The sequence below is a fragment of the Telmatherina bonti genome, assembly GCF_933228915.1.
Source record: "Telmatherina bonti genome assembly, chromosome: 14".
NCBI lineage: Eukaryota > Metazoa > Chordata > Actinopteri > Atheriniformes > Telmatherinidae > Telmatherina > Telmatherina bonti.
In genome coordinates this window covers 15,194,364-15,205,080 of record NC_136612.1, presented here as the reverse complement: position 1 = coordinate 15,205,080, position 10,717 = coordinate 15,194,364, and the positions used below count along the sequence as shown (strand labels likewise).

The following is a 10,717-nucleotide window of genomic DNA, read 5'->3' as shown; positions in this document are numbered from 1 at the left end:
ATACCAACAGGAGCACAGCTTGAGAGAAAATGAGATGCAGAGATGCTTGCTTGTGGATATCACTGCAAGCAGATGGTCCTATGATGTGACCCAGAATTCATTAACATTGTTCTGGATGTTCTGGCTGAGTTGTTCACACTTTATTTACGTTTAGATCATCTACAGTGCATGCTACAAAATGTAAACCGCCTCTATTTGCTCAGATTTGCTTCAAGAGAGGAAAAGCAGTGGAAACAGACATAATAGTTGAAGGATTTTAGACTAAATGTTTAGGAATCTCATGTGTGCTTCATCTCTTTAGATCTCACGTTGGACGATATTCTCTTGTATGATTAAATACAGCGCCAGGAAAAGGTTTGGATACATGGGAAAGTGTTATAAAAACTGTTGGTGGATACTGTTACTCTGCGCTCTGGGTTGGGAAAAGGCGTGATCCGCCCAGACCTGTCAGTCCATTTCCTTTGGAAGGTGCCGGACTCCACTCCAGAGTCTCCATGCGCCATGTCCACCAGCAGGGACAGTTAGGCCACTGTGCGTATTTACACATTGCGGTGCATTTTATATCCAACTATGACTTCATGCTTTGTATGTGTAGATGGGTTTGCCTAAATAATGGGGCTGTGACGACATGCTTTTGTCCCGATTGGATTCGATTACGATATTTTTGGGTGTCGATTCAATGTAATTGCCGTTCTCACAATTCTTCAATATTTCTGATTTTTGATGAGGAAATGAGGAGAAAACAACACAGTAGCCAGACCATCATTCTGCTCCTGTAATGCCCAACAAAACAAGTAAAAAGATCCTTAAAAAAAAAAAAACCATGAATATGACAAAATTCTATGAGAATTATTTTAATTTATTTGAAAAAAAAAAGAAAAGATTTTTTAAGTGAATACCCTGATCATAGCCTAATGATGGGCGATCACGTCATTTTAATTGCAATTAGAACTTAATTTGTATGGCAGCCATACTGTTTGACTTATTGTGTGATCTGGCTTTCATAACATGTGGAACGACTTCGTTTCAGGACATATTTTAATGGTTGACGTTCTTATTAATAACATTTCTGTTGTAAATCCAGATTTATTGGTGGTGGAGGATCGACATCAAATATACATTTTCATAATTTTTACGAATAATCTTGATGTAGCCTATAACATTTTGTGTGAAATTTTATATGTGATTTTACACAAATATCTCAAATTTCACACCATTTCTTTGGTTTTATTATCTGCAATTAGTGTCTCCAGATTTTATGCAGGGACAGATTTGGCCTGGAGGTAGGGACATTTTATCACCAAGTTGTGTTTTCATAAATCCCAAAAGTTGACTATAATTGGCATACGCCGGGTTTTGTGCATGCTACAGCTTTATAAATGAGGCCCCTGGATTAATAGACATGATGTTGGACAGGATCATTTTACCAAACAGTCAGATTCCGCAACTGTTAAAAGGCAGGAAGAAGAAACTTTTACAGATGCAGGAAAGAACTTAGTAAACAGAATTAATATTTATTTTGTCGTAACATTCATATTTCTGAGTTAGTGATGGTTTATCTGCATATACTGGAGGGATGTTGCCTCTTCTGTTGCTCTGTAACTGGTTAAGGAGGTGAAACCCGTAACATCAGTGATCTCTTCTAATTCCAAGTCTGTCAGCAACCAGCCTGAGATATCCTGTAGCTTTTCTCTCAGCAGCTAATTCTATACTCAGACAGAGGGACTAAAAGTAATATATTTATGGTTACCTGCGTATGGAGGAGTTAATGAGATGGTGCGTGAATAGAGGAGAAACACAAAAATGATTCATATGTTTATCCATGACCCTTTTACTGAGGCAGGAATGAAATCCAAACTTCAGCAAAGCAAAACGCTGTGAAAAAACCAAGAATAGAAGGATGATTATACTGAGTTTATGACAGGAAGTACAGAGACTAAAGAAGAATAATAGACTGAGGTTTTATTGTGTATTCATGATTCCCAGGCCTCACTGGAAACCAGTAGGTGGCCTCGTTTACCATCTGTCAATAAAAACAAACGATAATAAAACATGATAGGAAACTTCTGAGCATAAAATGATGCAGTATGTTTCTTCAGTTATGTTTTTTTTAATCAAGAAACATCCAACAAAATAAAAAAGTGTAAAATGAGTTAATCTGTGGTCCTGCTCTCAGATAGTTTAACTCCTTCCTCAGGTAACGTTTCCCTTTCCTGTGCTCACATCAGCTTCACTCTAATCATACTGTAACTGTTCCCTCTGCTTGGTCAGCAAACTCACCATAAACTCATAAAGGAAAATACCAAATGCAAACATAAGACAACCAGTTACGACATGCGTCTGGTGTGTTAACCAGAATAAATGAGCAGCTCATCATTCAGTCCATAGTGTTTACATAGAAATATTAGTCCTCACACATTTAATACAATTTCTTTTACATAGAATCTGAAAAACAGAATAAATATGACAAGAATGAATACATTTTGCTTTCTTTTAAACATGTAGTGTCCAGCAGAGTAAAGCTGTGTGTGTGTGTGTGTGTGTGTGTGTGTGTGTTTAAACCCACAACATTCAGCAGGAATGTAGCAGAACAGCTGAGAGGAAGTAAGAAATACAGTCCTGTGCTGTTTCTGTTAAACTGTGTTAAAGCTGATATTTATCTGACAGCTGGGAAGAATAATCTGCTGAGGAACAACTTCAAATACACAGATAAGAAAGAAAACAGGTATTTCACTCCTCCAGGACAAAAAAAAGTCATTATTTTTCATTAATATCCATTACTGTCCTTAATATCGCTGATAAATGATACTTCTTTTTAGCTGTTTCTTACATTTACAGATGTTTTCTGTAACATTTAGAAAGTAACATCGTAGGTAGTTTAACAGAAGGTAAATATAAAGGAAACAACATTCAGTATCACGGAGACGGACACTCGGACCCATCGACTTCAGACGTGGCAAAGAAGGCACAACTCTACGTTTAAAGACCCCCCCCCCCCCCCCCCCCCCTCCGCAGCATCAATACCCAAACACAGCACTCACACTCAGACACACCCCCTTCCTGTGAAGTTGTGTCATCATGCAACAAACACAGAAACTTTAAAGAGACGCCCAAATAAAAATCTCCCAAAGTGAAACAATAATATGGTAAAATAAGCAGAAAGCTGTTGATCTCAGAGAAACCCGAGAAGACACGATCTCAGAGAAACCCGAGAAGACAAAGCAGAAACGTGCAGCAGCATCGACAACAACGCTGCGGCGTCAGATGGTCGTGATGTCATGAGGCTGCGCAGACGCACGTTCAGTCTCATTCGTCATCAATCAGTTTCTCTACGCCGTTCTCCGCTTGTCTGCTTCCTCCTTCCTCTCCACCTCCTCCGTCCTCTTCCTCTTCATCTGTGTAAGAGAGTGACTGGCTGCTGTAGTTGATCGCCGTGCGGGAAAGGTCCACTTCGATGGGGAAGACGTCCGCCTCCTTCAGAACGGCGAAGCACTCGTCGTAGTAATGAGACATGCCTGAGACGAAGCGCTGCAGCTGGAAGACAATGTCCTGAACTGGAGATGAAGAGGAGAAGCAGGAGGAAGGGTGGTAAGTGGTAATAAATGTCTGACATGCAGGTAAAGCTGAGTATCTCAAAATCTGTCCAGAAGTAACCTGAAGTGGCTGCGAAAGCTCACTGTGTTCGCATCCAACCACGATGGCCGGGCGATTAATCGGGTTTTTATCTCAAATACGATCTGGGTTTTCAACGATCATAAAAATAAAAGGGTGTGATTATTTTTCCTTTCTTTGCAGTTTCCTCCCCTGCTGTCTTCAGCTGCTAATCGAGCGTCTCTGGCGTTGCAGCGCTGTGCTGTAAACTCCTCCCACAGCCGCTTTGCTTTCATTCAGACACTGTTGCCAACTTGGCGACTTTCTCGCTAAATCTGGCGACTTTTTTTGTTAAAAGCGACAAATCTAGCAACTTTTACTGGAGTTATTAGAGACTTTTCTGGTGTTGTGGCGACTGACTTGAAGGCACATATTGTTCTGCATTTACTGTAAGGAAGGAGCAGCGGGAGCCTCTCCCGTCCTAAAGCGCTCCCAGGTAGCCGTCTCAGTCGGCTCCGGCTGCAGGTCAATGTAGAATAACTGCAGTAGGTTGTGGAAGTTCACCTAAACATAGTTTATACCATTGTCAGTGACAACTGGCTGCATTTTGTTAGTATACATAGTTTGGAGAGTTAAACACTGTAATATCCCACCGTTACGGGGCGTTACCATAGCAACGTGTTAATCAACTGGTTCAGATCAGCCTGACAGCGGTTGTTTGGTATAAAACTACATCCAGACCAACATGAAATAGTTTGTATAATTTAGTATATTTAGCAAATGTTGAAAAAAAGAAATAGAAATTTGTTATAAAATGTTTATTTTGTGGAACCGTGGTATAAGTGGATTAAACAACTCGGAACCGTTAGACGTGTTAGACGGTTATAATTCCCGACACGGTGTCGAGAACACGACGCGCAGCGTTGTTTAATCCTTACTTATATTTATCTATTCAGTTTACATCAGTATTTGCAGCTTCATGTTATTTGTTTGTTTTCTAAAATATGTGGAAACCTAAAGACATTTTTTAAAAGTCACGGTTTAATGTAAAAAAATATCATGTTGTTAAAGATAAAAGGATAATCGTGTTAAATAATCGAGATCTCAATTTCAGTCAAAAATATTGTGATTATGAATTTTGCCATAATCGAGCAGCCCTACCAACCACTTTTAACATTTTTATCTGAACACCTCATGCAAATGTTGGGAAAAAAACTGCAACTTTATGAACTCTGACGCGGTTTGAAGGCTGACAAATCAACGCAAGACGGAGCCTCGTTTACAAGTCCTGAAGTGAACGAAGGGAGAAAATAGTGAAGTTTAAACAAAGAAAGCGTAAAACAAACAAACCATGTTTCTGGTCCAGCAGCTCTATCTTCTCTAAGACGTCTTTCCTCATTTTAGCAAAGCGCGCGCGAGCCTCCTGCCGACACCGCAGCACCAAACGGTACTCGTAGTTCCCGGTGCTGACGCGATACAGCGGCTCTCCAACGGCCTGGTGAGGAAGCAGGTTAAAGACAAGCTCGTGTCAATAAATGTGGCTGCAATTAAGGAAAAAGAAGAAAAAGAAATTCCATGAAATAAATCAGATTATTAAAAACGCACTCTGCAACTTTCCAACCTTAAAATCTCTGCGTTCCTGAATGAGTGGCACCTATTATATGTATTATTACTGGAACAGCCGCCGGCCAGCAGCAGCCTGAGGAAACGGTCACTAGTCGGCTTTTTCTTCCCCGACGACGGAGAAACAGGGATTTCATTGACATTTTGAAAATGCAATTTATGCTAATTTAAAATCAGCAACATGTTTTAAAGACGCTGGGACAGGAGCAACACTTGACTTTGAAGAGAAAAAGCTCGTTTTGTGAATCTAGAGGCCGACTGATGAGCAGCTCTCAGTCACGTCGACATGTGGACGGATTCAGGAGAGTGAAACACTCAACAAATACTTCAACAACTTAACCTTCCTTTTCATATAATGACACAGAATTTAGGATTTTTATTAATATTGCAAATTTTTTTTAAGGTTTCACAGAAACGTGAGACATTTTTGTCTGCAAGTGATCAAGCTGGAAATGAGAGAAAATCCATCATGTTCAGGCTGTAACATCATGACATTATTCATCCACCGAAACGTCTCCATAAGATGGACTGAGGTGAAGAATAGAAACGATCCTGCAGGGTGACCATAGACTTCATATGAAAAAAAAATTAAAATAAAAAATTATTCTTGGAAAGAATAATTCGTGGTCTTATTGTGGTTGAACTCTGAATTCCTGCTGGTACGACGGTGAATATGTGACCCACACTGTAATGTTAATGTTTTGAGTTTTAATGTGCTTTTTTTAATCTAACTGGGCTGAAAGTGATCAAGCAAAACCGTTCAAACAAAAACAAATAAGTAAAAAACAACTAATTCTAATCTTTTTATATTGACACTGAATGCAGCATAATCTACAGCAGTGATCCTCACTGTAAATACAACAAGAGGCGATCTCAATATACTAAGACAAGAGGAGAGCCACCACCACCCCCCCCGTAAAAGTGTTGCCACGCTGCGTATCCTGCTACGTTGCCAAATCAGTAACATTCAGCTTTTTAGCAAGGAATGGTGATGCTAAATATTGCACGGAGTAATGGCATTCTTATGCAACAGTATATGGTGAAAATATAAGAAAAGCCTCCAGAATGTGGGTGTCTCGTTTTCATTATATATGGAGCTACCAATGGAGCAGCTCTCTGGCGGGGTTCGGTGCAGCTGAAATCAGCCAAAACTGGCAACTCTGACAGGGTCTGTTAGGGCCGTTAGGACAGCAAAGTTTCTGCAAGCAGCCTGCAGCGCCTGTTTGAGGAGAGAACTGCAGCGTTCAGGATCATTATGACTTGTTTAGATAGCATTTCAGAAAGCCAGTGGCTGCTTCACGAGCTGCAAGTCAAGAGTCAGTGAGCCGCATGCGATGAGGAACACTGATCTACAGAGAAACTCCTCCTACTGTGTAGAATACAAATGCAAGGAGGCATATTTACCATTTATATAGGATTTTTTTTAAAAATCACTACTCACAATACTGCTGTACTCTTCATCATCCATCTCCTTCACCTTCAGGCAGTACGACTGGAAGAGAGAGGGAATTCATTAGTCTGCTGACTCATAATAAACACACAGAACGGATCTAAAACTGCAGCATCAGAGAACAGGGAGCGGAGGTCTTACCAGGTATTCAAACTTTACATCCAGGTACTTGCGTATGGTCAGCTTGGTGTCTGGTATGGCCTTGTGAAGGTAGGTGTTCAGGTCATGGAGCATCTGCACATCAACACATGACGGTTCAGTGACGTCTGAACTGAAAGGTTTGCTTTTATATTTAGGATTTAATAAAAGGTGACTCAGATGTTTTGTTATCTGAAGAGAAAATGTTTGTATTTCAGAGCAACAATCGTTCAAAGCAAAAGAAAAAGTTGACTTACAGGTTTGATGGTTTTCAGTAGCTGGATCCCGTATTTCTCGATGCTGCGATGAGCATCAGCAAACTTTACAAACGCCTCACTGGCTGCGGCCTGCGGCTCTCGCACACCGATAACAGAAAAAACATCTCCAAACGCTGAAAACACATCATCAGACACGTCAGATGGAACTGTGTGTGAAACCATGGCAACATGAGAGGAAGAAAATGTTTAGTTTATTTAGGATCCCAATTAGCTGTAGCGAGCTACAGCTATCCTTCCTTCCGGCACAATTATGACATCAAAAAACAAAAACTTGTAAAAGTTACAAGTTTCTTTTGTGTGTGCAGATCAAAATCTAAAAATGTTAAACTGTTAAAGAGCTTTTTTTTTTTTTTCTCTAAATGACAAAAGTCATCTGGACGGAACTGTGTGTGAAACCATGGCATCGTAGGAGAAATTGAGAAGAACATGATAAAAAAATTTTTTTTTAAAAACTGTGAAAGATCAGTTATTTTTTTATTTTTGTAAATGAAAGAAAAAAAAAAAAAAAGTCAACATAACGCTGTGCAGAGGTTTAGATGTCATTTCATCAGTAAAGGTATCTGCTACATGTGGTCTAACACTCATCAGCTCCAGTCTATGTAAGCAGCCTGGCAGTGAAAGTGATGAGTTCAACAAACATAATCACTGAGATTTTAAGGTTTTGTTCATTTCCGTTGTTGATTTTTGTCAATAAAGTAACTGACCTCTGTGAGTTTGAGAAAGCTCAAAGAAAGCTCTGAGAAGCCTCTTGGTGTGTTCCATCAGTCCTGCAAGCAAACAGAGGGAAAAAGACAGAATTATCATCATAATCAATAACTCATCTGAACACACACCTGACTCAAATATTATTGTTATTTTCAATCTGGGGTTCTTGTTTACTGATGTTTTTATACCTAGTAATGTCCTTTATGGTTGATTTGGTCTTGTTAAATAGATTAAAAATGATCCTTTGCTCCTGGCAGCAGCAGAGTTTTAGCCTGCAGGACTCACATCGTCTTCAGAACTGGTCTGAAACTGCCATACACTCCCAGTAAGGAGCCAATATAAAACAGATGCTACAGCATTTGTCTGTAACTTTTCTTTTAACTGGTGTTAGAAAAGGATCAAAACAACCACTAAACATGATTGATAACTGAAGAGTAAACGAGAGTTACGGCACCACACGACGACACAGACAAACGCTTGGTAGGAATTATTTCTCCACCTTTGTAGAGCTCTGCTGTCTTCTCCAACTCCTCCAGTCTTTTGACGAGGCCATCTGTGGAGAAAACACTTTAATCTACCTGCAGGATCAGACCAGAAGTGTTCACACCAGCGACGTTCTTAATGACGTTACCGTTGCACAGAATCGCTCTGCTGAGTCCGAGAGCGTCTGCAGTGCCTGAACTCATATTCTCCACCAGACGGTGTTTGACTTTTTTCAGCACTGAAACACACAAAATATATGTTTCAATTCCCAAAGCAGGACTGAAAATAAATGCAGTCCATGACAGGTAAACACACATTTCACAGAAAGTTTCAGTAAACAACAAGAGATTCATGTTAATGTGGACATGTGACAGCTGGAAGGTACCTATGTCCAGAGACTTCCCCTGCTTCGGGTCAGCCTGGAGTTTGTTGTAGTGGATTACTGCGTCTTCCTGTGGACACAAAACCAAAACAAGCAGATTTATCAACAATGTAAATATGCAGCATATGATGGAAGATCATACTCTGTTGGATATAAAACTAAGAGTGTTGTTGTGGATTGTTGTTGCGGATTTTATGATTGAAGAATGATGTGCAAAAGTTCAGCAGCTTCATTGTGCAGAAGTGACATCCGCATGCCGTATGCGGCCCTGACGAGAAACACCAACATCATGTAATCCTTTAATTCCCACACTAAACACAGGCTTTATCCCACCATGCAGGAAGTCATGGAATTTTTCTGGGTCTGAACAAAAGGAGACAGAAACAACACAGCAGCTCTGCAGTGGTGATGTTTCACCGCATGCTACGGTCTATAGTCTCCACCTCTCCGGCTCAGACTGGTGAGCCGGTGAAATCCCTTTTCCTTAGTCTGATGCTGGGCTCACAACTGGTTCCCCACTACAGGATTATTCACTGACAAAGCCGGTCATATAAAAAAAGTGAGGTAATCTTCCACTCTTCTTTTGCTGTTTACTCTGATGTACGTTGCAGATTTCAGCCAAGTCATTCAACGTTTTATTCTGAAATGTTGAACTTTTGTATCGTTTTGCATTATTTTGTGTTTAATTAATGTTTGTGTGTCTTGTTAGTCCAGGAACTCCAGATGGAAATTAATTCTGAGAGCTATAATCTGGTACAAAGCATTTTGTCTTTGTGATTAATGTTGATGTACATTGTCCCTGTCAATAAACTAAATAAATTAAATGAAATGTTTAAATGCTCAGACATCTGAAATATGAGGATTATTGTGAGATTAATTTAATTACAACAAATATTTACAACTCTTGATGTTTACAGCGATTAAAACAGCCATTGTGGGTTGAAATTATGAACATTTCTTACCTGTAAAATCTAACTGAAGTAGAATTAGGCCATTTTCTGCACATGTAAATGCTGCACATGTGTGTTTTGTGGTGAGACTGATCTTATTTTGCCTGCTACAAACAGAAATGCTAAAATAAAAGATATAACATCTAAGTTATTTTACATTTAATTTCCATTTTAATGTTAAAGAAATATTAAAGCAAAAATTACTCTGATATGTCGTTGTCTAGAAAATACTCACTTTCCATTCTAAGGTTTTATGGATCAAATCATTTAACTAATTTACACCGAAATACAACCACAGAAGGACAACATATATACACACCAACATATTATTTAAACAACAAAAACTAAGCTAAAATGCAGTTGTGTTATGTGGGTAAACAGCTGCCAGGTGCTTCTCATCAAATGCATCTGGTTAATTGAACTGCAAGTGTGACCAGTTCTGTAAGAGCCAGTCTCCCATTACGTTCAGAGCTTTTACTTCCATTCACAGAACCCGAGTACCTGGACAGCCTGAATCATCTTGGCCACCTCCACCTTTGTTTTTCCTTTCACTGGTTTCCCGTTCACACCAGTGATCTCATCACCTGCGGCCAGCGTCCCATCCAGAGCTGCTGGAGTGTTATCAAACACCTGTTGGACAAGAGCAAATCCCATCAACAAGGTAACAAAAGTTAAGTAAGAAAGAATGAAGGATTTTTTAAAAGAAATTCCCTGTCTCCTCCGTCATAGTGGCAGAAACTAATGTAATGTACAGTTTTATTTGTGAAATGAATAAAGTAACAGATCTTTTTCTGCACTTACCTGGACAATATAGAGGCAGGGACAGTACTGCGCTCCTCCACCAATACTAATGCCGATCAGATTGTTAGCATCTTTTTTCAGAGTCACAGTTCCAGGTACTGTTGGGATCCCACTGTGGAGAAAACAGCATTTAGTTGACTCTGTTGTGGAACAAAACTTAAATAATCATACACACTTTGTAGTTAGTTAGAAGAGTTAAGTCATATCTCCACACATCACTGTATTATCACTGTATCACTTAAGGAGTAAAATAAGGTTATGATACTAATATTACATATACACTATTCACAAAAAGTTAGGGATATTCAGCTTTTGG

At 39.5% G+C, this 10,717-nt stretch overlaps 2 protein-coding genes across 2 annotated transcripts in view; one reads left to right on the top strand and one right to left on the bottom strand.

Annotated features, from left to right (window-relative positions):
- Positions 1-3,034: 3,034 nt before the first annotated feature.
- The window catches only part of pick1 (protein interacting with prkca 1), a 13,369-nt gene continuing 5,686 nt past the window's right edge, over positions 3,035-10,717 (bottom strand). Inside the window, exons 3-13 of the mRNA XM_079252710.1 lie at positions 10,402-10,513; positions 10,102-10,230; positions 8,654-8,720; positions 8,417-8,506; positions 8,285-8,338; positions 7,785-7,847; positions 7,060-7,193; positions 6,806-6,898; positions 6,656-6,706; positions 4,942-5,086; positions 3,035-3,554 (exon numbers count right to left, since the gene is read on the bottom strand). Of these exons, the coding sequence (XP_079108836.1) occupies positions 3,307-3,554; positions 4,942-5,086; positions 6,656-6,706; positions 6,806-6,898; positions 7,060-7,193; positions 7,785-7,847; positions 8,285-8,338; positions 8,417-8,506; positions 8,654-8,720; positions 10,102-10,230; positions 10,402-10,513 (1,186 nt within the window). The 3' untranslated portion in view covers positions 3,035-3,306. The remainder of the gene's footprint in view (positions 3,555-4,941; positions 5,087-6,655; positions 6,707-6,805; positions 6,899-7,059; positions 7,194-7,784; positions 7,848-8,284; positions 8,339-8,416; positions 8,507-8,653; positions 8,721-10,101; positions 10,231-10,401; positions 10,514-10,717) is intronic.
- LOC306765299 (galectin-2-like) overlaps positions 10,193-10,717 on the top strand; it is a gene marked incomplete at its 3' end in the record, with an annotated part of 8,452 nt that continues 7,927 nt past the window's right edge. The window contains exon 1 of the mRNA XM_079252712.1: positions 10,193-10,261. The remainder of the gene's footprint in view (positions 10,262-10,717) is intronic.